Genomic DNA, 27,092 nt, shown 5'->3' with positions numbered 1-27,092 from the left:
TTTGGTTGCATGGAAGGTCGGATTAGCTGGCCAGTTGACTGATTATTAATGATGTGTAGAGTGCGTTCTTAGTAAAAGTTGCGACTGGTGTCACAATGCCGAAGTTTATTTCGGTATTTGGTTTTGTTTCAGGTAGGCGTTCCTGCAAGCATATGGGATACTTTACCCTTTACGCAGTTTCGAGTCCATCATTACTAAAGAGGTAACAAGACTTTGCACCGGGAGCTGACATGATCATTGTGCATGATGGACACAACTCATCAGGCGATGCGGTTGGGATGACCCACAGACACGTGGTGCCAGCCTCAGTTTTTGTGACTTGCTTGTGGAAGTGCAGTATTCAGGTATGTTAGAGAGTAGAGTTTATTTACGTTCCATAGATCCTTATTGCGACTAAACCAAAGGATGGAGAACAAGTCATTTCATACAATATTCATAACCATCAGTACTTTCGACACAGTAGAGCATTCCATGTTTTGTTCATTGCAGTTATGCATTAAATGTAAGTGATTGAATTGTAGATTCTTTTTGAAAAAATTACTCATATTTTGTCTGGAGTGTATGAGTGGCATAATTGCTATGTTTGTGTTATATTTCCGATTTATAATGAACATAGGGGTCATAGCAAATTGAAATTGAAGGTTAAGTTTCATTTATAGATGTGGGTAGTGACTTTGTGAAATGATTTTGTTAATTAGAGGTTTTTTGTCAAACATGTGATATATGTAGCACTGTGAAGCCTTTAATGTGATCTTATTAGTAAGTGCCAATGTAAGTAATTTGGTTTTGTTTATGTGAGAGTTTGGTGCACACTGACCAGAGCTGGTGGGATATTTTCTGTGCTTGTGGTAAATTTGAGTGTCTGCTGTGTTGTGCAAGGGGATGGGTTATGATAGATAGTCTGTGTCCTATGTTCATGCGCTGGGCTTAGCAGTAGTTATGTAAGTATCAGGACCAGTAGCAGGGAAAGAAGTCAAGTCTGATCACATGAAGAGGAGAGGTCATGTTTGAGGTTTAATGCTTCCTGCCTCCTTTCTCATAGATAGAATGATTTTTTTAAGAAGAAGAAAAGTAAAAAGTATTTTTATAATTTATTCCCATAACTTTGTAGTGAACCATTTCATGTGAAAGTTTTTATTCCAGGTATGAGGCAATACAGTTTGTGACCAATTGCTAAATTGTTGAGTTTGTTAAGGATTTGAGATGGTTTCTTGTATACTTTGCCACGCTGGTCAGATTTCTGAGTTATTCTTATATACTTTCTGTGAAGCAAAGCAGCATCTTTCAAACACTTGACCTCAATTTAGCAACTGCCAGGACGAGGGAGTAACATTCATATGGTTACAAGAAAGATTTTCGCTATAAGCTTTAATGTCTCCATCTTTCAAGCATTTATTCCATTCCAGTATCTGAACTGAACTGAACTGAACTGCATACAAGAATCCAGTTATGTAGAACATAATAAAATTACGTTGTATTCTGCTTGGAATGTGCATGAAGTGAATGATGGTAGGCAAAATGAGATGCATACAGCTGAGTTATAACTTAGGAATAGTTTGTGAGAGGTTGAGATTTTTATTTAAAAAGTTTAAAAGGCTTAACTCGCCATCTGCTGATCGGATTCTGGCACAGTCGATTTACGTCTTGAGATCTTGCAGACTTATTAGTTTTATTCTGAAGAAGAAAGAGTTATCAGGAATGTGTTATTGTAGGTCGTGAAAAATGTTTGTTTGGATTACGAGCCAGCCCAGAAATTTTGGAGGAAGACATTAACTTTTCAGGAGCGTGCAATCCAATGAAGCACCTGTTAAATTCATGCTTGTCTGCCTGTTAATCTATTTTAATCTTTATTAGTTGAGACAGTTTTACCATCTACTTCTTTAAACTTGTTTAGTTAATTAAGAGATATATTCATAAGTAACACAGTGTTTAATTTTGCCATTGGCATCCTGTCAACCATTGTTGTAGCATAAATATGTTACTTGTTTTACTTTTTCCGGAATTATTAGACCCAGGGCATGGACTAGTACAGGCTGTTGTGAGGTTCCATAAATGGCATTCAATTCCTTGATAGGTTGAGTGACATAAACTTCTCAAGGACTGTATTTCATGGATTTAGTTAAGCAAAATCTTATTTTAATATAAAATTTTTTATTTAGTGAAGAAATCTAGTGGACAGAGAGAGGAGGTCAGACTCCGATGAAAACTGTCAGGCAGCAAGTGGGATCATGACAAAAGCAAAACGAGGCACCCCCAGTGTTGTCAGGTGGTTGCGTAGCTGGACCATCACAGCAGTCACAGGGACAAAGGGATCAAGGTGCTCGATATTGTTCAAAGCCTCAGAATCGACAGCCATTGAAGCCTCCTACTTACGATGCTGGCAGAGGAAGGGGATAAGGAAGCCCCCGAGGAGGTATTGAAACGTTAATACATTCTGTATTTGGCTGATGTGGAATGCCTTCTGAATATGTGATGTTTGTCTGCATTTTTTTGTTGAATATTATCTTAATGCTGCAGATGAATTCTTGTCAACACTATACAGGCTGTAGATTAATTACAAATATGAATATCGACTGCCATAAATTTTATCTAGTATAGACACTGTTACTCCTAGATCACCCCATCACGTTTTAGTGCGTTCTGCCTTTCATACGAGGTGCGATCGGAAAGTTTCCAGACTGTGTCAATAGAGGGCGAACCGGATGTAGCACGAGCTTCTGCCGCTAGGGGGTGCGGCCTACATTCATAGTGAATCAGTGTGCCAGCCGGCATCATCGATTAGCATTTGTTTCTTAGTTACGGACGTTTTGGTAGTGCATTACACCGACCCTCCTGCGATTTCGGAATGGCTTGTGCATCAAATTTTGCCAAAGACTCGCCAAAACGGCTACGGAAACCTATGAAATGCTAATGCAAGCATTTGGGGAGTCCGCAATGGGTCGTGCACAAACTTTTGTGTGGCATTCACGTTTTAAAAATGGCCGAACCTCTGTCCATCTTCGAGCACAACGCCCGAAAATGTTACGAAGATTCGGCAGGCCATTCACGAAGATCGACGTCGTACCATCAATGACTTGTGCGACATTGTTGGGATAGGCTATGGGACCTGTCAGCTGATTCTAAAGGAAGAACTCCACATGCGACGCATCATGACAACGCGCCAGCGCACACCGCCCTCAAAGTTTGGCAGTTTTTGGCCTCAAACACCATGGCCGTCATCCCGCACCCTCCTTATTCGCCGTGTGACTTCTTCCTCTTCCCAAAGATAAAAATTCAGCTAAAGGGAAGGATATTTGAGACGATAGAAGAGGTTCAGGCAGAATCGCAGATGGTGCTTGACAGGCTGACAAAGAAAGATTTCCAGGGATGCTTCCAGGCTTGGCAGCGGCGCTGGGATCGTTGTGTTCACTCCCACGGGAACTACTTCGAGGGTGATGGATGAATTTAATACCTGAGATAAGTGTACGGGTTTTTATGGGCGCAGTCTAGAAACTTTCTGATCGCACCTCGTATGTCATACAAGACACTTTGAAATTGTTACTGAAGTTTAAACAATTTTGTCTTAATTTTTATATATTTGTCATATGTTCGCACCGTTCTCAATTTTCTTCTTCGATGATGGCCCTCAATTTGTCAAAGTTGTGTTGATTTATTATTTACACTTTATTGAACAACACTTTTTTAGTTGCTCACAATCAGACTATATAGCGTCAAATGAGAGGATGGTGGTAAATAATGAATTGGAAAGATGTGGTCATGGCCTAATTCTTGCATATTGTATGTTCTATCAATAAATGTTGAACCATTATTAGACTGCGGAATTTTTCTAGTGAGGCTCTTCTGCCTCTGGAATGTGAGTAAAATTAATTGTTTACCCACACTGCAAGACACTTCATATTACAAAGTCAGAAAATGTCAGTGGCCTGAAGTATATTTTACTTTGTGTCCATATGCAAATTTTTATTTTCATTACAAAAATTCTGATATCGTGCTCAGGAAGGCGGTTCATCGATAACTTTGAAATTAAATTTTTGTGTTGGAAATTTAATTTTAAAATAATTTTTAACTTAACTGTACTTTTCCAGAACAAATAATAAGTCACAAAATGGTTTGAAATGATCTCAGTTCTTATTTTCTTGAATAAAGAATATTTATAAATTTAAAATGTATTTTGTTGTTCATTGATGAACTCGCAGGCACCGTAAGGCAACAGACTGGAGACGCTGATGTTGCAGCTGTAACTAAAGGAATTGAGACATTAAAGATCCCAAATAGGACAGGTTGTGGGACTAAAGGAAGGAAAACTGGACTTGTCAACGCTTCGGAACAAAATTGCCATTCATTATGATGTGGAATTTAAACCTTCACCATTTCCAAAGAGGCTTTTGAGGTGTGTATAGCCCCATTATATTTTGCATATGATATGTACAGGTAAACTTTGTATGATTTTTTTATGGGATAAAGAATAATAATTATGTTAACATTAGTTTCAAAATGGTTTTATTTGGTTTTACAATAATTCACTCTGATTTGCATTTTTTGGTAACTGGTAAGATTTTAATTGTACATATTTCAGTGCACTGTTGTTGTTTTTTAAATTATTTTACCCACAAATCTAAGAACTAAATCAGTTTTTACGATGTTTTGAAGATGTGTTGCATGTGAAAATGTGTTTGCTATAATACCAATACATTTAAATCTAACAAATGCTGAACTTTTCTGCCTTCAAAGACTTTGGACATCCATGGATATTTGTGTAGCTAGCAGCAAAAATGAATTTCTTACCTGTTGTCTATCTTGTTTAGGTCAGTTTGAACAATATTAAAACTTTTAATGACTTGCTTCTCTGATAACTCAGAATACTATGATGTTAATTTTCTCACAGTAATTTGTGTGTTGTTGTTAATAAGTAGGAGGCTGAATGTTATGTTTTGTATTTATACAATTTGGTAGAATCAATGCATTGCTTATATACTTACAGTTTGTTATTGTCAACATTGTCAGTGTTGGTAAAATTCATTACAAGTTTAGGAGCTAGCCAAAACTTTAGGGACCAAACGTAATGTGGTTTGCCAGGTGTTGCTTCATTTAACAGTACATTGCAAGCAGGTCCTTTCTCATTGTGATTTTGAATTAATGACTGCTGCCTCCATTATAGCATTATTTGTAGATGCATGTTAAAAAAATTCTAAATTTTTGTTTTTGTAACAACACATGCACTGGTCCAGTGGTTTTGAACTTGTGGGTCGGAATGAATTGTGATGGTGCATTGAAAGGGTGACAAGCTTAACCTTTTCCTCACTGATTGTTGCATTTGTAACCACACTTGTAGGATACAATGAGGATCTTTGGTTAGTGTATGAACTGTAGTGATCTGATAAGAACAGTTCCATTATTTAATAAAACTATTAATGATAAACTGTTTGCACAACTTTATTCAGTCAGACTTTCATGAAATTCTTCAGGTGTGGGTCCATTGCATGCGCTTTATATAAACTATGTTTATTTGTCATAAGAGATATTTTGATTTGAGGTTATGTACATTGTTTTGTATAACAATAAAGATTCAAATTATATAAGTTGATACATAAACTTACAGTATGTAGCATCTACCTTTCTTGAAGTTAATGACATTTCCAGGTTCTAGCATTGTTAAGACCCAAGTAGTTTGGTCCGTAATGTAACAAAATCTTGCTGTTTTATTATGCCTCAGTAGAATCTTGGTAGATTAAAGGTCTTAAAATGTTATTGCACAGTGTAGAAGACTACGTTGCTTCTATTATAAACATGTATGTTATGCAGATTGTGTATGTTGTATTGAATTTTTATGCTTATAAATATATCATGTTTCTGTATGTTTCTAGTTTTGTTAGAATTACTGTTGAAACTGTATAACATTTTGTGTAATTATACATAATCTCTTATTTCAGACGTGCAATGGAAGAATTCAGGCGGAGAAACTTTCCTGATCGATATCCAGCTTTTGATGGGAGGAAAAACTTGTACAGTACTCGAGAGCTGCCAGAGGTATGTTTGGTTTAATTTAACAAGTGTAAGCTGTTCCTGCTGGTAATGTTGATGTGGATGTAAAGACATAAAACTTGTGATGGAGGCAGTACGCTCCTTTGAAACATTGATCATTTTCTACCAGACTACACAGTGTGACATCCCAGATGACAGCCTTCTTCATACTTATCATTATGAAAGTCTCAAATTTTGCCATATCAGAGTTAATTAAAAAAGTTGGTTTCCCTTTGTACCACTGTAAATTTGTTTTCCTGTGTATTTGTTGTAAGATTTATAGTTCTTCAGTTCTGAACATTGTGGTACATACAACTATTGAAAGAGGTACTGTGATACTCTGTAGCAAAGTACTGAATGTTTATGTTTTTTGTTTTTGTTTTTTCAGATAACTGATCGTTTCATGGTGCAAGATGATGAATCTGTTAGGGCTAAAGAGTGTGAGATTACCATCAAATACACATCTCAAGTTGATTTGGAATCCCTCTCTACATATATGAGCAGTGAACGTACACTGGAAATCCCACAGAAAGCTATTCAGGCTGTGGATGTTGTGCTGCGCAATGCACCATCTTTGCATGGGTAAGTAGTTAATTAGCTGTTTTGTGACTCTTGGTGTACCAGAAACATCTGATTGGTCTGTAAGGTATTCATCAATACTGTGTCAGTTACAGAGATTGTGTAGTGTCAAATGAAGTGGGTAGATAATGAAATGAAAGTATGTAAAGTCTTGAAAGATGTCTACTTCAAGATACTCACTGGTATTGCCTGCAGGGCCAAGGAAGAGCTAGAAAGCACTGAATCATGGTAACCAGAAAACCTGGCTGAGATTTGATCATGATCTTGAGGAGGATTGTGACATGATAATTGTTCGTTAATTTTTAAACTTGCAAAATAATTATGAATGTTGATTAAAATGGATATGAGTATTGTAAAAATTCTGCATGTATTTAGTTATTATTCGTAGAGAGATTTTTTGGTTTAAGGGTCAATCTGCAGGATGATAGAAATGGAATTTTTCATCCCAAATTTTTATGGCATTTTAAATAATAGTCTGTGAAATAAAATTCCAATTGATTCTGTTCAAAGTCTTTTTTTCTGTGATCAGTACATTTTTATCAATCAGCGTTGAGTTGTCAATGATTTAACTTACAACAGTGCTGTTTGTGCAGGGCCGGATGGGTCTTTGGTAGGTATGTTTGCGTCTGTGTGGGTGAAAAGGGGTTACTGGTGAGATCTCTTTCCTGTCAGGGTTAACATGGGGAATAAGGATGATCACCAGCTGGATTGTAGAAAATTGCTGTGAAGTGGTGAGGTTGCAGGAGTGTCAAGTTTTGCCACAGTTGTTAACACTGATATATACTATATAGTATATGGTTTATTAATGTTGATGAAGATGATTCTCGTACGTACAACACAATGTTTATCAGAAAGAACACAGGCAGCTTTACAAAGAGGATGAATCCACTCTAATTTCTCGGATTGCTGCCAACTAGGCCACAATGCAACTCCGTTATTCCCAAGTGTTTGGGACTGTTTCTACCAGTTGCCACTTCCCTACCCTCTTTTTACTGAAAGATTCCTGGAAAATAACTGCTCAGTACTTAGGATTTTCAAAGGAGTAGCAGGTATATGTTGTACACAGTGCATATGGATACCTGCGTTTTACAGCTTAGTTGTGTGTGCTTGCGCCCTGGGCTTGAACTCAGGGGTCCATGGCAGACTCATTGGCTAGACCAGTTATAAACTGTGTTTTATCTCTCCAAACCTTTCATGACTATACATTATTAGAATTCTGAAAGGATTTTCCCTTTTTGAAGTGTATTTACAAACTGCTAAATTTTCTGTTTATTTGTTCCTTGCTTCAGCTTTATGTCAGTTTTATCTTGGAGTATAATTTTGTTTGATTTTAGTTTTACCTTAAAACACTGTATCAGTAAATAAATTGACGTTCTAAAATTTAGCTCTGCTTTTTCAGATGTTAAACGAGAAACACGAATTGTATGAAGTACCATAAATCAGCTCATTATTAGCATGTCATTCATATTTTTCTTTCATTTTCCCAACAAGATACTTAAAAATAGGGCTTTACTGCTTCCTATATATCAACTAGAATTCATGATGTAATCACAGTATAATTCTGTAAATTGTGCAGTAGACATGAAGTGCAGAAGCATGAGAAATAAATAAATCCATTAGAGTTTGAAGTGAGTTCATAATGAGTCTTTAGCCTGGTTTCTGACTAAGTAATTTGTGGTTTTCCTGAGTTTCTCCACCAAAATTCTGGTATAATGCATTAAAATATGTCAGAACTACTACTTCCCAATTTCATTAATTCTTTCACTGAACGCTGTATGACATGTGCAGTTCTTGAGGCATTTAAGAAGAAGATAATTCTGTGTTTTTCATTGACAGTCGGATGCTGTCTTTTCGCTATGGAGGCTTGGTCTGCATGGGATTTATGGTGGATAAAGTGTTACTGGAGTGGGTTTTTTCTGAGTTCTTTTGTTGTTTCCTGTCAGTTATTGATTAAAAAGTGTTCCATACAGTCGGTGCAGTGTGTGACTATGCAGGACATTAACAGTCTCATACCTGTTGAGACTTCAACCCTGAAGTTCGCTTTAGTGATGATTGTATTTCATGTCGCTGTTTTGTTGAGGTGCATGAAGAATTTAATTTGAAACTGTTTTTCTGTGTTTAATAAGATAATGGTATTAATGTTTATCTTGTTAGGTTTGTGCAAGTTGGACGCTCATTCTATACTCCTCCAAGCGGTACAATTTTGAAACTTGGTGATGGACTTGAAATGTGGTATGGAATGTTCCAAAGTGCCACTTTGGGCTGGAAGCCATTTGTGAACATTGATGGTCAGTATATTTAATGGTTGGTAATACTTGGTACTTGATACAGGGGCTTTTCTTAGTGTTAGCATTACCCTCTATATTTTTAGGTACCTTGTTTAGTACCTTGTTTTGTATGTGATGCTTATTTTGAGAAGATTGATAAAGTTTGCAGAGTTGTGTAAAATAAAATAATTTATAGTCATGTACATTTTTAAAAATTGGCCATCTGTTATGTAGAACCCTTCAGTGGAACTGTAAAATCGGTGGACGAGTATGAATATTGAAGTAATCATACTGCAGCACTAAGTTTATTTGTCACATTTATTTCTGATGTAATTGTGATAATTATGTTTTACAGTGACACATAAAGGTTTTCCATCACCACAAAATGTTGTGGATGCCATTCATGAAATCTGCAGACCTCAAGATCACAGTGAGTTGAACTACAATCAGAAGGAGGATTTCAAGAACTATATCAGTGGTAAGAGTGAGAATAGTTACTGAAAAACTACATTATCCCTTTTAGTACCAAGCCAGTACATTATGCCATAAGACTGTGAAGCAATTTTGTTTGAAAAGGAAGACCTGTAGTTAAGAGAGATATTTTTCTTTGGAAATGTAGTTTACACAGTCAACAGAACTGTGTTCATATATGAGCTGTTAAAGGAAGTAAAACGTTCATTTTGCAAAATACAATTTCAAATTAACATTGAATTTTCACATTTAAAATAATGTTCTCCAAAGATCAAAAAGTTATGAACACAATTAATACAAGTTGCTAGGAAACCACAACAAACTCATTGTCAGCATTGTTATTCACAGCAAAAGCATTACAGAGATCAGATGGATAATGCTGTTTAAGGAAATAATTGCTGTTTATTCTGAGAATCATGAAAACCATAAATGCAAATTATAAGAGATATTGATTGTTAAAATGGTGGAACATGTAGTTAACACTGAACTTCAAATACTTAAAGTTATGAATAAAATAATATGGTTGAAAACTCTGTTGATCAGGGACCATTATGTCCCTTTAAAATTCACTTCTTAAGGTTTTCAAATGTGGCCTTTTCAAGTAAGGTGTTTGAACTATAGGGTCCGTGCTAACCATATGCTGGTCTTTGAAATTGTGGGCATAAGAGGAGAAGTGACATTATATACTTTTCTCAGGAGGGACAAAGTTATTTTAAATACTCAGCAATGTGTGTAGGCCTATTGTTAATTTATTTACATACAGATTTGTGTCCTCACACTATAACATCTGACTGTTGGTTTAGCTATTTGAATAACATAACATGAAGATGGCTGTTTTCTGGGAACTTCTGCCAGACTGCATGGCACTATAACCCAGAAGACAGTCATCTTCATGCTCATCACCTTGAAAATCTCAAGTCCTACTAAGCAGCAACATGATTTGGTACATAGGAGTTATCTCCTTTTTGCATGAAGGTTTTGAATTCTAGTTTAAATAGCATTTCTGAAAGCTTAATGAAACTGCAGTCAGAGTCTTCTATTAAAACAAACTTATTTTAGAAATTAATATAACCAGTTAGCTCAGTATGACTATGGACTGGATGACTAGTGTTAGATTCCCAGCAGAGGCAGAGGATTTTTCTTCAAGTCCCTGCATCCAGACCAGCTCTGTAGCCCGCCCAGACTTCTTTCCCGTGGGTAGTAGATGGGCCTTTCTGCAGGGGTAAAGCTTGGATAGGGCATGCCGCTGAACAAATCATTCCCATGTAATGCAGAGGTCAAGAACATATGCCAGCTTTATGTCCTGTCCTGTCAAGTGCCTTCATTGTATGTGTAACAGTCTAAAAGTATACAAGTTGTTGGTATTGAATTTTATTTGTTTCAGACTTAAAGGTTGATTACGTGATCCCTAACAACCCAACCAGCAAGCGAACATTCAGGGTAAACGCAATTGCTGAATGTCCAGCAAAATTACGGTATGTTCAATCTTTTGTGAGCTACAGTCATATCTTTATGTTCACATGTTTTTCATCAGTAGATAGCTGTGAATGTACAGGAATGTTTCTGACTTCACATGTGCAGTTATATGAAATGAGAAATATGATAGCTGCAAGTTTGCCTTGATAATTTCTACCATCTGCTGAAATCTCTTAAATTATTTTTCCTGGAAATAGGGATCTGTGTTAAACAGAAATTTTTTTTAAAATGGTAAAAATTCAGTTTCCCTGGGATTGCATTATGAGTATATTTTATGATGTTACAGGAATATTTTGATTTACATGTAATGTTTTTTTATTATAAAGATTTCAGTTGGATGACGGTCAAAGGATGTCAGTTCAAGAATATTTTGCCCATGTCAAGCATATACAACTGAGATTTCCACATCTTCCATGCCTTCATGTTGGTTCACTTAAGAGAGAAAAGCCAATATATCTTCCACCAGAGGTATAGTACGCGACTGTAATCTTGAGACTTGCAAGGAATGCAGGAAGTCCGAAGTGTTAAAGGCTGGTGTTATCTTTCCTCCTTCACCCCAACTCCTCACCCCGCAAGTCTCAAGATTACAGTCTTACACTGTAAGAAACATTATTTTGAATTGATATATGATTCTTTATGCACTGTAAATCAGCCCCTATAGAACAGGGTGGGACTGTTTACTCCCTGACTGTATTTGGACTGTTTCTTAATACAGCTGACATTATTGTCATTTTATGTAGTAGAAAGGGATTTTCCTTTCCATACAGATGGTAAATTTTGCTGTTCCATTTATTGTATTTGATTCTTCCTTGGATTTCCTCTCATTGGTGTGGACTGTCTTATAACAAAACCTTCTCCATTCTTCACTCTCCTCTTGTATCTGTATGTCTTCTTTCACTTAGTCTGTCCTCATGCTTGGTCTCCCAGTCTGTTTTTCAAAACACTAGAAGGTGTTCGTGTTCTTTTACTCATATTTACAGTGCTTAATTTCAAATATTTAAAAACAGAGTTCTAAGAGTACCAGATGAAAGAAAAATATATTTAGTGGTTTGCGAACTGAGTTAAACAATGATTTATACACTTTCTGTATCGCTAAGTTAGTTAAAACCAGGACATATTTCTAGAAAGAACTGGCACAGCTTTTATGGCATGTCTGACAATTTTAACATGTTTTGACAATCTTTATTTTTTATATTTTAAAGCAAAATTGGAGGTATTCCTTACTGGTGCATGCTGCCACAAAGAAAGCTCTGGTTACAGGGGGCTGAAAAAGTAGATCAGGTGGGGAAGCAAGAAATACAAGCAGAATTTTATTTGGGATACTCTTGGAAAGAAGTATGTGTTTAAGATTTACATTTTGGGCATATTCCTGAATGATTTCACTTTGCTTGAAACCTGTAATTTACATGAACAAGCATTGATAAATTTCATGATATTATGAATCTGCTGTGATCATACATTGAAATGCAGTTCTTTTTTACAGTTGTGCTCAATCTCAAAACATCAAGTGATTAATAAGAAAATGAGTAACAAAGAGACTTCTGCAATGATAAGGCGTACTGCAACAAGCACTGATAAGAGAAAACAAAAAATAATGGACATGGTATGTTATCTTGGTTGTCTTTCTTACTGTAGCTGATATTGTTTTTTTATTTTGTTAAATTACCTCAAGTATGTCTTGCATTCTGAACTTTTGCTTTGTGCATGACTTGAACACACATTTCATAAAGTTCATAAAGTGAAACACACGCTTTTGAGTGATTAGTACTTCTGCTGAATATTTGGGAGGTTCTTGGTCCAAGGCCTAGCTATTGTGGCTTGAGATTTTAGTAATTCTCTTCAACTTCTCCAGGTAAGTGCTGGGATAGTGTTTTAAGACAAGGCCATGACTGGTTACTTCAAATTCCTTCACAATTCAAAATTCTATATCTTCTCATTCAGCAGTATATTCTCTATATAAACTGTGCAATTAAAAAAGTGTTGTTTAATGAGCAGCACAAAACACATTCATTGTGCCAGTATTTTCTTACCTACGTTGGACTATTTCAATGTTGGACACCATTTCATAAATTTATTGAACAAATACTACAAGTGACAGTACAATGAAACGACATGCAGATGAAAAAGGTAACCTTCTAGTTTGCATCAAGGTAGAGGTTTACGATATGGGAGCCATTTACCACATGGCAAACATGAAAGAATTATTTAAGTTCTTGCATCACTTTGTCCAAGGTGTCACAACTTCCACTGAATTTGGATATGTGTATTTAATTCATGAAGTATGTGTGGCAGAGGAGGTTAGTAAACTGCATCCTTTGCATAACCCCATTAGTGTCGGGTCAGGGGTTCTCGGAGGCCACGTGCAAGGCAGGTTTTCATAAAGGTAGCCACCGACTTCCAAACGCCAGAGTTGCAGTACGCAATCCTGCCGGAACTAGGAATCCTGTTGTGGAAAATCTTCTGACAGTTGTGGCATTAACCACTATTGCAATATGATGAGATACATGATGCCTGTAATTGTGCTTTATGCAAAAAAAGATCTGACCATAAACCATTGTTCTGGATAAATAGCGTGTGGCTTTTTGGTACCCCAGATCTGGACATTATGTGTGCTCACACATCTAATCAGCAGGAAAGGTGTGGAGAACCTGTGGGGTGTACTCGATCTGAGGGTACCCTTGGGCTCTCTCACCAAGCTTCAGTCCATGGTCTAACCCAAACCTAATCTTGTCCTTGAAATTTAATTTGTAGGCATCTGTCTGGTATGTTTTTCAGCAAAGATCATGGTTCCGTGTATCTCTTATTGTATGAACTTTTATGTTCTGCCATATATGTTGAGAAGGGCTGATCATAATTTGTCATGGAGTGAATTATGATTAGAGGCCATTTCATATTCATACATCTCAAGTTCTCGTAATGAATATTACGAACGATATGAATGTTTGGACTCAACCCAGCATAATGTATTAAGTTACTTTGTTGTTATAGTAACATCAGAAGAAAGTATGTTCTGTGGATGGAAGTGAATTAGTGAGCTCTCTAAAAATTAAGTATTGCATTTCTGTGGTGTAATCTGTAACTGTATCACTTTTGCAGATTAAGAGGATAAATATGTGAGTGTGTGAAAAGAATAGTGATAGCAAATGGAAGGATCAATTACTATTCCTATATATGATTAAGGGGATAATGTTAAGCATTGTGTGGTGTAGAGTACACTTTTGTAACCTTTGTGTCTTCCAAAGAGTATTACTTTTCAATTTTGGTGTTGCTTTAACATAAAAATGAGAATTTGAATTATGTGATGAAGTACAATATTAGTATTTTAACAACTTTATATTTTAAGATGGCTGTCTTCTGGGTTGTTCGACTGTGTAGTCTGGATGATGGAAGAAGCAAGGACCTCTGAAACGTCAGTAAACTTCTACCAGACTACATGGTGCAACAACCCAGAAGACAGCCATTTTCAGACTCACCGCTGTGAAAACCTCAAATGCTACTTAACTTTGTTGGTTTCACACACATATTGAATGTAGTGTAATATGTGGTTGTTGTGTTTTATATACAAAAGTATTGTGGGTTGCTTCGATTGAGTACATACTTAAGTAATGTATGTATCTTTGACATCCTCAAAATTATGCATAATTTGTTGTTGTTCAAGCTACATATTTGAGTGTGTTTTGGTTTTATTTCAGTTAAGGTCAGTGAGATTCAATGAAGACCCATGTGTCAGAGAATTTGGTCTCTCTGTTGGAGGAAAGTTTGAAGAAGTAAGTGCTCGGATCCTGGATGCTCCGAAGTTGGAATATGAAGTGAGTACATTAATTGAAACTTCATATAGTGGGTGTCCTTGTAAACATTGTTCATTTTTCAAGGACATATTATATTCAAGCATTTTATTTTTGGGGGGGTTCATTACACAAATATGTTTAATGTAACTTGTAGTCTTTCATCACATACAACAATAATAATTCAGTTATTATCACAGATGTATGTTTTTGAACAACATGTTTCAGTATAATAGACCATCTTCAGGCTTCCATTTTACAAAATATAAAATATGTGAAACAGAAGGTCACTGTGTAATTTTGATTATTATTGTAGAATAGTTTGCTATCAGTAGGTTATAATAAAATTTTAAAAATATTTTGTTGGATCCTGCATTACAAATTTTCATTTTTAAATACGTAGATGAGATACGTTACATATTTAAAAACATACATTGATAGTGTTTAAAATGAAAATCATTGCCAAGTGGTTAACAATCCTATTTTTTATTTGGGAGGCTCCATGTTAAAATCTTGGCCTGGAGACTGCCTATCCTGACTGGGTTTTTTGAAGTTTTCCTCAGTCCCTCCGGGCAGATACAGGGATAGTACCTTAGATTAGGCCTTGACTATGTCATTTCACATCTTTCTAGTTCAGTTTTGTAAAGTTGAGTTTTTTAACATAGAGTACATAAAATGGACTTAAATAGAATTGTTATTTTCAGAATCAGAGATCTCCTACAATACCAAGGAGTGGTGTGTGGAGAGCATCAAATTTTGTTATCAGCGGTAATTTGAAATCTTGGATAATTCTCAACTTAGACAGTTATGTAAAAGAAGATGCACTCGGGTGAGTATTAACCAAATGTGATGGCAATTTTATTGCTTTGATTTTAGCAGAGAATTATGAAATATAATGTGATACATAAGATTGAGGTGAGAAAGCTTTGTTGTAAGACTGCAAGTACTTCTGAAATATCAGTAGATGAGTATGATGATAATAGTTTATAGACAAATCAATACTTTTCATCTAATGATTTTTTAAATTTTGTCTTAATACAGTACTTGAAGAGCCATCTGACTCACCGTCAACTTATAATTCACATATTTTGTTTTATTACAGAACTTAAATGTATTAGGTAGAAGCCTGTTTAATAAGAAGTTTTTGGAAGAATTTATGAAGCCTGATTTCCTTCAAAATTCTTGTTCTGTATCATGATTTTAGCATTACTGTAAATTAAAAATTGGGAGAGTAGCCCATTGCAAACAATGGGACATAAAAATATCAGTGTTGGTCTAATATAAGTTGTATCTCGTTCCAGAGAAAGTCACCACCCCTTGCTCTAAATAGGTTGAATGTAAATTAGAATGAAATCATATAGTTCTCAGCTTGCAGCCTGCTGATATGTATTATATATCACACATTAATTTTTGGTATTATTAATCCTGGAGTCTCGGGTTCGATTCCCGGCGGTGCCCGAATTTATAACTTGTGTTGGGCAAGGCCGTGGTCTAGGCAACACGGAGTTTTCCTCCGTGGCATCCCAACAATTACTCCATTCACACACAGAAGAAGGCAATGGCAAACCACTTCTGGATCATCTGCCAAGAACGTATATGAACAGGTCCCAGTCCGAGAAAAGGATGGAAGGATCCTGTTCATATGGACCTGTCGTCAGACAGAACACTAAATAAATAAATAAATATAAATAAAAATAAATTATTGTATCACCCTGCACGATGATAAAATAGTTACCATGTAATATTTATGTACTTTTTAAGTGAGTGGATAATAACAATGTCAAATCAACTAATTTTATAAGGAAAATAATTGAGTAAAATGTTTATCTGTTTCTAATTGGAACTCCTCACAGCACAAAGCATCATTAAATAAATAACAAATGAGTAAAACATCCCCATGCTCATCTCCATTAGTTAATCAACTGATAGCCATCAAAACAAATATATATATTGCGAAACTTACCTGGTATTGTTGAACATCAAAGAAACATGCCTTAATGGAAGTAATACTTTTTAAAAATTAAATGGCACACAATATTTGAAGTGCCTGCATATGAGATGTTTGTGTCACCCCAGCTTCAGACGTTGTTGCACCACGGCAGTGTTACTGATAGTAGGAAATTAAAAAGTAGGTGGGGTGTCCTTTAATGGCATGCACTTCATTTTAGTTTCATGAAAATCTTTCCAGAGAGGGAAGTAGACTAAAATAGCACAGATGATGTTAAATCAGATGACTTGAAATACACTGTTCCAAGAATAGAATGATTAATAATTATCATTAAAGAGTGACTATTCAGTTGGAAAAGTAGTTATTGTCTTCTGTTTATGTAATACTACCACTGAGTCTATAGTCATTTATCATATTCTTTCCATTTCATTAATGGTTTTGTATATTTAAAATTAAAATTTGCAGGCGTTTTGGAGAATTAATGCAGAAAACAGGGAAGAATTTTGGGATGAATATTGCACGTCCATTGCCATCACGAAGTTTGCGGTTTCTAGCAAGGGACACATCTGAATTGCAGGAATTCTTCACTTCAATGAAACAGAGAGTTGATCTGATTGTTGTTGTGATTCCAAATGTGAAAAACAGTTATGGTAAGAGGTCTATTGTATGAATAAAGCACTCTTCCACCCTTGTTTAAATAAGAGGTTCTTTGATTAACTTTTGTCTGTTCAAATGTTTTGGTCTGTATGGTGAGGCTAGCAGGAACTGAATTAATAATTATACGCTTTAGTGTTCCGTGTATGTATATAATTTTGGCTGGTACACATTTTGAATATTTTAATTTTGCCTGATATAACCTCAAAGTTTGGAATTGTTTACATATGAACATAAAGATTACTGTCGTACAGGATGTTGTGCTGTATAGTCTGGTAGAACTTTACTGACATTGCAGAAATCTTGCCATGTAAATAACTTTCACCTAGGAAGTTCTAATTAAGAAATGTGTTCTCTATTTTATTATAATTTTTGTGGTCTTCTTGTTTTGTTGTATGAATTAACATTTGTTTTCAACTGTGTTGTAGCCAAGCAAATTGCAGAACTGAATGTTGGAGTCTTAACTCAATGTATAAAGTCAATAACAATGCAACGTATGAATGAAGCTACATGTTCCAAAATTCTTCTGAAAGTCAATTCAAAGCTGAATGGAGTGAATCACACACTTTCATCTGTGTCAAGGTAAGTCTCATTTATGAAGTAACTTTTAGCATATTATTACATATTTACATAATATTTAACCTAAGGGATCCATAACTACAACCATAAGATTTAGTTCTATTTGTTGTACTTTCTCATAAACGTCCAGTTAATTTTCCTTTCTGACTGAAGTAAATATCTGAAACTGAACATTAACTACATTCTGAGTAATGTTTTGAAATTACACTGTATTTACCACACGAAAAGATATTGTACTGTTTATTTCCAATTTCCAATTAAATACTTGAGTCAACTTTCCCTTTTTGATACTTTCGCAACTGCATAGATTATTTAGTGTCAAGTGGTGGGATGATTGTGGGTTGGAAAATGATTCGGAAGTGTTCTGTAGGCTATTTTTAACGTAAAATACAAAGTGAGCCACCTGCTCTGCTGCAAATGTGAGTAAAACTTTTTTAAGGAAACTTGGACTAAAGCTCATGTATTTCTTCTCTTGAGAGATGTAGTAAATAGTTGATTTTAGTTAAATTTTAAAATGATTTCTACCTTGTGAACAGAAGGCTTTTTAACATGAAAGTCCAGTTTCAATCCCAAGACAGTCCATATGTGGTAGTATTACAAATTTTGCACTGAGTACTTTGTCTTCTTTCTGCCACTCATTATTTGATCAATGCCGTCTCTGAGGTGTGTATCAGAACCTGGGCTGTTCATTTAATTTGTGCACAATACCTCTCATCACTTTGCTAGTCATTACTGCTTTCCAGTGCCACTTTATTGCCTTCGAGTACCCTCTTTCAGTGCCATAACTTCCCTTCAAGTACTTTATATAAGTGGAAAGTACCTGTTTATAGCCTCCACTTATTACATTCTGAAGTGCTGCTCTTATACGTGAAGATCGTCATCCAAATACATGTCATACCCTTGAAAGCTTTGGAAACAAATGAGAATCATGTAGTGCCACTTTAAGTGTAATAATTTCCACTGTTAGAAGTGTGTGGCCGAACATTATTGTCTTAATACATGACGCAGGTCTTCTTCCACAGGTAGCACATTGAAGTTTTTAAATACAAGATTTTTAGCATAGGCCTTCCAATTTGATAACCTTGATTCATTATTTATTCTGGATGAACAGTCTGATTTGAGGTGGTTGTGCTTTGTGCTGCCTTTACCACACAGTGTGCCATGAATTGCCATCCCTTTTACAAACACCTGTGTAAGTGGCAACAGCATTTAGATATCTGCAACATAATATTTATTTGGAGTCTTGTATTTTTAAACTCAGCGCATGAAGTAACAGAGCCTCCCCAGTAATGTGTGTTAACATGTGTCCATATAATAGCATTGAGATTACCTTTGAAGATATCCGTCTTCTGGGTTATTGCGCTGTGTAGTCTGGTCGATGTTAACCAACGTTTCAGAGGTCATACTGCCTCCGTCATCAGGGCGATATGATGACGGAGGCAGTATGACCTCTGAAACGTTGGTTAACATCAACCAGACTACACAGCGCAACAACCCAGAAGACGGAAATCTTCATACTCACCGCTGTGAGAACCTCAAGTCTTACAGAGATTACCTTTGTTTATGTAACAAAAATTAAGTGTTCTGTAGTGGCAGCTTACAGCTGGCTTTATGATTAAAACTAGTATTTTTTTTTTTGATAACGAGTGATAGAGTGTTCCTTTGTTCTCAGGCCGCCATTCTTTGAATCTCCTGTAATGATAGTTGGAGCTGATGTGACTCATCCTTCACCTGATCAAAAAGATATACCCTCTGTTGTTGCTGTAAGTATGTGCATACACGGTCTGCATTCTTTTCCTTGAATTGAATTCATCAGATTTATATGGGCATTAACTTTTGATTGGTTATCAAAAATAAAGAGTTTTCCCTGTGAATAAAACTTTGGCTCATTTTTGTGGATAAAATTTTTAAGTTGTTAGGGAAGTCACTGCGAAAGAAGTGTAAGCAAGCGGACAAGCATAAAATTCCCTTTCCCTTTAAAAAAGAATCTTATATGCAACTCTTAGTTCAGCAGAAATATGAGTATCTTCTTGGAAACAGAGTTAGTGAACCTCTTAAAGAACTAGGACAGAAATATATCGAATGCTGCTTCAATGTATTTTAAAATATTTGAATATAATATGCATTTATCTGTTTATCATTACACATTTTATCTTTTAACGCCATGTGTTGGCATTTAAATGGTTACTTGGCCACTTAATTTGCAGTAATGTTATTTTTCTATGTTAATGTTGATGTTTATTTGTGTATATTATCCAAAAATAAAGTTTGAAGATCAGAGATTATTTTGTTATGCTCCTTGATGGTGCAAACTTTAACTTGAAGGCTAGGTTATTTAAAAATGATCATAAATATTCCTTGATGTTGCACAGAATGTGTGCTGTCTTGTCTCGTGTGACACACTTGATACTCAAGTGTAGTGGATTAGAAATGAAACTGACGTTCAGCCATGCTGCGCATGTAGACTCATTGTGATGATAATGCACTGCATGCAACTTTATGGATGTTTCGTATGTGTAAACTATACGGAGAATATGTTGTCAGTGTAAAATTGATAAATTACAAGAAGATTTGAAACCAAATACTGATAAATGGTTTTGCAGTATAGTGAATGAAGATAGGTTATCCAAAATGGAATTGAAATTGATACCAAAAGGTCACTATGATAGGCTTTCCTCCATGTTCTTGATGGTCATTGCACCATTGCTCCATTCATAATTCCTGACGAGGTAGGCCAAACTAGCCAGGATGTAAACATAACCTTGGTTATGAGATGGAACTTCATTTCAGACCCAAACTTTTCTTTTTAATTTGATGATGCAAGAAGCAAGTGTGCAGTAGATGTTATACTTTGTTAGATCATCAGGGGGTCTTGCTGTGATATCTGTAGAAATTCTCTTATTTTAATCTAATCAACTTTTCTGTACCTTTTGCAGGTGTGTGCCAGTCATGATCCAAAAGCATTATTCAAATACAACATTCAGATTCGACTGCAGCCTCCGAAAGTTGAGATCATTCAAGACTTGGAAGCTATTATTAGGGACCAGCTGTTGTACTTCCGTGATGTCACACGTTATTTGCCAAACAGGATAATATTTTATAGAGATGGTGTCAGTGAGGGAGAGTTTGCAAAGGTATATTTCAGAGTTACAGGATTGAGGGGAATTAAATAATGAATTTATGACTCCTCAGGTTTGGTGACAATATACTGTGTTCACCTGATGTTGTGCTGATAATTTACAGCGCAAATAGTTTCTGTGATCTCTGATAAGTGACAACACGAGTAATAATGTTATCAGTCTTCCGATAGTTATGCTATAAAAAATACGGAACTTCATTAAAGTGTTAGCTAGTTTGTATGGCAGTGAGAGTAACCAGAGCCAGAGGTAAACAATGTTCAGCCAATACCAACCATTGTAAACCGATATAAACTATTGCATAACCTCAATCAACTACAGAACATATCATTAGAGCAAAGAATGGAAATTATGCACAGGACTGATGACAGGAAAATCAAGACCAAAACGAGAAGAAAACATAAAGTGCTTATCATTGGAGATAGTCACGCCAGAGGATGTGCCGCAGAAGTATCTCATAACCTGAACGAACATTTTGATGTCTCAGGCCTAGTGATACCAGGTTCGAAATTAGAATCTATCACTAATATGGCAAAGAAAGAAATTGCAACACTGACCAAGAATGATGTAATCGTGGTGTGGGGAGGTACTAACGATATTAGCAAAAATGAATCATCCAAGGGACTTACGAGTATTTCTAATTTCGTACAAAGTAGAGGTCATACAAATATTGTAATATTGAGTGCACACCAGAGACATGATCTAGACACAGCTTCCTGTATAAACAATGAAGTATAAATATTTAATAGGAAACTACTCAAGAAATTGAAAATCTATGACTATGTATATGTAGTAGAGAAGAATTTAGATAGAGACCACTTTACTCAACATGGATTACATATGAATAGACTCTGGAAAGAATCCATATCGAAGATAATATCAGAAAACATAAAATCAATAAACACACAGAAAATAAGCTATTTTCCAAACACTGACTTGCCACATTGTAGCAAAAATCTCACGGGTAATATTTACAACATAAACAAAGTCCTTGAAGTTTAAATTATTCACTTCTCCACTACTTGGTATTTCTCTAGTATGCACGTGAGAAAGATGACTCTTAAGGTTGACAAGTTCTGTGAAGCTTCATTCGCATACAACACAACCCTATGGTTTCTCCCCGTGTGGGTACGATAATGCCTTATCAGTTTTTCTCGCACTGGAAACTACTTTTTGCACCTATCACAATTATACGGTTTCTTCCCGTTTGTGTATGCGTTTGTGCGCGTTGAGATGTCCACCCTGAGAAAAACTTCTATCATATACTTCACAAGTGTAAGGCTTCTTACCTGTATGGATAAAACTGTATCACAAGATTTTCTTTCTCTGAGAAATGTGTATTGCATACTTCACATTAGTAAATCTTCACTTGTGTATGAGTGCGATAATTTTTCTTCAAATCATCATTCCTTGAAAAGTTCTTGTTGCAAACATCACATTTGTACTGTTTCATTTCCATGTGTGTTGTACGATGCGCTGCGTGAGAACTTTGCATTACACACATTGCATTCAAAGGCTTCTCACCAGTGTGCATACGGTAATGATTTTTGAGAGGTTTGTACCACTGGTGTTACCGATCAGGCATTCGCGTTTAGTGGGCTTTGGCTGTGACGTCACAACATGGTGGATAAGTTAGAATTTAGAATTAATATATGTATTTGCAGATAAGGTAAAGTGATATATAATTGTGCTTGCATTTCAGATTTATATGCAAAATACAATTGTACTTATTGTCAGGATGATATTACAGGACTTAGGATTAAATGTGCAGTGTGTGCAGATATCGACGTATGTCTGCAAGTAGGCCATGCTCGCAGCGGGCAAGAATGGTTTTAATTGGAGAGAGGGGCGGAGACCTCAAAACTGTTTTCATGTGCTGTTGGTAGTGCTGTGGTATGTTGGAAAGCTTGAGGTCTGCGGAATATCGTAATTCATATACATGAGAAAAATGGTCACAAAACACTTCATAATCACATGTCTATTCATGGTGGTCTTCTGGGCTGTGACAGTGTGAACGTGTAGGCAGTCACCAGTGTTTTGCAGAAACATACTGTCTCCAAATGTGCTTATTTATATTTTAGTGGTTCTGTTATATATGCATTAAATAACTAGTAATTTAGTTTAATCAAGCAATGCATATTGTGATCGGCCACCCAGCCAATGTTGCCATCTGATCTACAACGTGAGATATTCAGTCATGTGTTTGGAAGGTACGAACACAAGTTCTCTGGAGCAACTTGTATTGGACCGCAGGATGAAAGGTTGGCATGATGTTAATATGCTCAGGCAGTCACCAATCCTGTCAGCTGGTGAAAAGTCGAGGTAGGTTATAGGTAGGAGTCAGCTCCTGTTTTATTTGTTGGTGTTGCAATCGGAATAATTAACTCTTATAAGCTTATTCATTATGAAGTAATATAGTTAAATATGATAATATTGTTTTAAAAGTAGGGTTTGACATTCTCACGGCAGTGACCTCTGAAATGTTGATAAACTTGTGCTACACTACATGGCACTACAATTCAAAAAACAGCCATCCTCATATTGCTCTCACTTTGAATTTTGTGCAACAATTGTATAAATCATTAGGTATTGGTGTGGTGCATTTTAGGGTTGAGAGGAATCTGGCTGTCAGTTCTAATACTGCTTGTACTAATAGTAGTCGCGTTCAATTCAATTCATTTATTAAAGTGCTTAACAACAGTCAAAAAGGCCAATAACAGCCAAGCACTAACAATACAAACATTACAATACCACAAAATAAAATACAGTCAGCTCAGGAAGTGAATAAACAAAAAAATTAGTTGCTCATCTGTTTTTGATACAGTTTGTCTCTGCATACCTACTAGGTCTATCAGAGACTATTCTACCTTTACTGTACAACATAATTTCAAGGCCAGTCCCTTTGCCAGATGTGCTTCTGCTGCCAATGCAGTCTGCAGGAGCATCAACATCTTTAACAAAGATCGTATTTTGCTTACGGATGTGAGTCAGCTTTTTAAACAATAATCATCATTTTTTTTTGTTTATTCATTTCCTGTGCTGACTGTATTTTATTTTGTGGTATTAATTTTATAAGTTTATTCTGTTTTGTTTTATTTAGTATTATTAATTGAATTACATGACTTAGGTATATTTAATTCATTTACTTATTATTATTATTTTGTAATAAATTAACACTGTACATTTATATATTTAGTTTATTTTTGTTTGTTTTTGTATTGTAATGTTTGTATTGTTAGTGCTTGGCTGTTGTTAAGCACTTTAATAAATGAATTGAATTGAATTGAAGTTCCTGACATTATCCATATCTTGCATATCATGGCATTGTTATTGATGCTTGGAAGTTATAAAGTAACAAGATGAGAGGTCATTGAATTTGTTTATTCTGGGTTTTGCAAAAAATTAATTGTTTCTATGAAGTTTCACAAGCTATGAAAGCCTCAGAATAGTTTATAATTTTGTATGTGGACTGTCTTTGTTATATGGAGTCATTGGTTCAAATCATATTGTGTTGTAGTAACAACTATTAGAGCACATATCGCTAACAGGAAGTACCTTAGTTCAAGACCTAGCCAGTCCTGGTTACGAAGCTGTAGTGTGATGGGTTTTCTATTCCCCCCTGCCATCAGTATATCTCTTGGTTATAAATTATAGTTGTCAGTAGTTGGTGGAGTACTGTTAAATAAGTCGCTCTGTGTTTCTCAGGTAACTGTGATGAAACCAGAACATGTTGCCTTCTCCTTCCCCTCCGCCACTTGAGGTGATGACATTGAACATGAACATGTGCACAGTGCTCCATCCTACGAGTGGTCACGATTGGTTGCCTGGTTCATAATGGCTTCCATGTGGACAGAGCACCTCCTCATCCTCCATTCCAGCAGCACTTCTGTGGTTAGTATAATCTCTGTTATTAGTTCAGTTTTATTGAACATGTGGAAAGGTATTTTTTATATTTATTTAGTGTTACTGTTGATAAAGTTGAAGTACTTGGAAACAATAGTAATCAGATTTACACTTTGTAATTCATACCTGTCATTGATATGTGTTTTGCTATGAAGGATAAGATCTGTCCATTTCCCTGGTTCACTTTACCGCCAGGGAAAGATAACTTATTTTAAATTTGTGATTTATAGCAGATATGACCGCCACGGTGGTCTGGCGGTTAGAGCGCTGGCCTTGTAATCCTGGGGTCTCGGGTTCGAATTTATAACTTGTGTTGGGCAAGGCCGTGGTCTAGGCAACACGGAGTTTTCCTCCGTGGCATCCCAACAATTACTCCATTCACACACAGAAGAAGGCAATGGCAAACCACTTCTGGATCATCTGCCAAGAACATATATGAACAGGTCCCAGTCCGAGAAAAGGATGGAAGGATCCTGTTCATATGGACCTGTCGTCAGACAGAACATTAATAATAATAATAATAAAGCAGATATGAGGAAGTATTTTTACTCAGGGGCTGGATAGAACTATTTCTATGAGACCTTAGGCCAGAAGGCCTAATTCTCTACTTCAGAAACTGTTGAAGAGTTACCAGTTTTTCTTCCCGATCGACTGTAATTTATAGATTATCAAGAGACATAAAAATTACTCTGTTAATAATTAATATGGACTTTTTATATTCTGAACTCTTGATTTGTGGTCTCCAAATTATACTTCTTATGCAGTGAGTCTCACTTGACTTTGTGTTTAATTGTAGATATAATAAATTACCATAATAATTAATGGGCCACTTGAATTTTTCTAGAGGCCACAGTTTTTTCACCCCTGCCTTTTAAAGATTAGAAATCGTTGCAGAAATTGAATCGTATGATTGTAAACAGTGAAGGCACATTTATATTATGCTCTGGTACTCGACCATCAGACATAGCTTGGCCATTTGACTCCACTGCTGCATCAACGAAGTTAGAGAAGGTGGACACTGAACGCGCACTCTTGGGGTTCTTTCTGGTAAAACTACACAAGTTTGACCCTGACCTGAATGTGGGCCATGATTTGTATGACTATGGGTTGGAACTCCTTGTGCATCGCATGAATATTAACAAGATCCCACAGTGGTCCAAACTTGGTAGACTGCGCAGAGCTAATATACAGAGTGGAAAGGTACTGTATTTTGTTTATTCCTAACCTAAGTCACTCATTTATCAGAGGATTGTGCTGTGGCAAAGAAGTCATCATTTGGGACATTAATCATTATTTTCATTTTGAGAAGAATGTGATGTGTGGGCGTCTAGTTTGTGATGTGAAAGTATCTGCTAAGGAGCTGATAAAGTCTCGAAGCTACGATCTGGGAGCAGTATACATATTTAGAACTGTTTTCACAAGGTTGATGTAGGAAATGCTTTGTTTTGAATTGTCTGTGAAAGAGAGAAAGTTTAATTAGATTTTAACAAATGCTTTTCACACTCTAGCACAAGAAAAGTACTCCTTATTGATCCATCCATATTGTTGGAACCCAAGGCTGTATGGAATAACGCATACGTGGGTATTTTTTAGGCATCCGATCATCCAGGCAGATTTGATCCCAATTTTCTCATGCTGATTGTTAATAGTTGAAATTTAATGGGGTGAGCGATCGCTTCCGTAGTGATGATGGAAGTGTTATGGCCTGTATAGAATCAACATAAAATGCACACTTTACAGTGCTTATTTTGAATAATATTTGTTTTAATTAGTGATGTAATAAACTTGCTTTGCACTTTTCCCCTTGAGATAATTTTGAAGATTATAAGTTGAAAACATTGCATATGGAAAATCAATTACATCCTTTGTGTGTTTGGGATCATGAAAATGAACACTATACAAGAATACGTTCTGTCTGTTTGAACATTATAAAGGAATTTCATTAGTATTAAAAATATATTAAAATAGGCCGTCAATCACAATATAAGATAATTAAAAGATTAAAATATCATTTTACGTTCCTTATCGAGTACTCGATTTACATGTGGAACATTTACGACATGTTTCGGCTATATATAGCCGTCATCAGGTGTTATGTTATAAACTTTTTAACTGAATTACTGATTTTTACTGATATTTAATGATTTTTAGTTTTCATTTTTTCTTATCATGTTCTCGTCCTTTATATTGAATCTTCATGATAAGAAAAAATGAAAACTAAAAATCATTAAATATCAGTAAAAATCAGTAATTCAGTTAAAAAGTTTATAAC

General features: G+C 35.7%; 2 protein-coding genes across 12 annotated transcripts in view; one reads left to right on the top strand and one right to left on the bottom strand.

Moving 5' to 3' along the window:
• The window catches only part of LOC147871758 (uncharacterized), a 213,571-nt gene that overhangs the window by 113,041 nt on the left and 73,438 nt on the right, over positions 1-27,092 (bottom strand). For 2 of the 4 annotated variants that reach the window (XR_015538353.1, XR_015538354.1), the window contains 2 exons: positions 24,947-26,940; positions 14,650-24,803 (listed from right to left, as the gene is read on the bottom strand). The exons of 1 other annotated variant lie outside the window; for it this stretch is intronic. Coding sequence is in view for 1 of the 3 variants with exons in the window: in XM_087360248.1 (XP_087216374.1) it covers positions 24,718-24,803 (86 nt within the window). In the remaining 2 variants the exon portion in view is untranslated. Of the gene's footprint in view, positions 1-14,649; positions 24,804-24,946; positions 26,941-27,092 lie in introns of those variants that run through there. One more of the 4 variants, XM_087360248.1, reaches the window with a different exon arrangement.
• LOC147871759 (protein argonaute-2-like) lies at positions 133-25,642 on the top strand. Of its 8 annotated transcripts, none has more exons than XR_015538346.1 (18): positions 2,273-2,413; positions 4,197-4,390; positions 5,931-6,027; positions 6,410-6,603; positions 8,755-8,888; positions 9,223-9,345; positions 10,723-10,813; positions 11,141-11,282; positions 12,298-12,417; positions 14,507-14,623; positions 15,304-15,428; positions 17,013-17,197; positions 17,630-17,783; positions 19,453-19,543; positions 20,717-20,914; positions 23,075-23,239; positions 24,623-24,808; positions 25,054-25,642. XR_015538346.1 is itself a non-coding variant. In XM_087360215.1 (17 exons), the coding sequence occupies exons 4-17, from the start codon at positions 5,938-5,940 to the stop codon at positions 23,186-23,188; spliced, it is 1,878 nt and encodes a 625-aa protein (XP_087216341.1). In that variant the 5' UTR covers positions 133-344; positions 2,160-2,413; positions 4,197-4,390; positions 5,931-5,937; the 3' UTR covers positions 23,189-23,211. The 8 variants fall into 8 exon arrangements, 6 of the variants coding, with proteins under 6 accessions (XP_087216341.1, XP_087216342.1, XP_087216340.1 ...); XR_015538345.1 differs by having other exon boundaries at positions 25,051-25,642; XM_087360215.1 differs by lacking the exons at positions 24,623-24,808; positions 25,054-25,642 and adding an exon at positions 133-344 and having other exon boundaries at positions 2,160-2,413; positions 23,075-23,211.

Source organism: Zootermopsis nevadensis, unplaced genomic scaffold, assembly GCF_977971745.1.
Source record: "Zootermopsis nevadensis isolate Lab colony 2312 unplaced genomic scaffold, Znev_1.0 Znev_ptg000040l, whole genome shotgun sequence".
NCBI classification, from domain to species: Eukaryota; Metazoa; Arthropoda; class Insecta; order Blattodea; family Termopsidae; genus Zootermopsis; species Zootermopsis nevadensis.
Note: the sequence above shows the minus strand (reverse complement) of the source record. Positions and strands in the feature narration are given on the sequence as shown.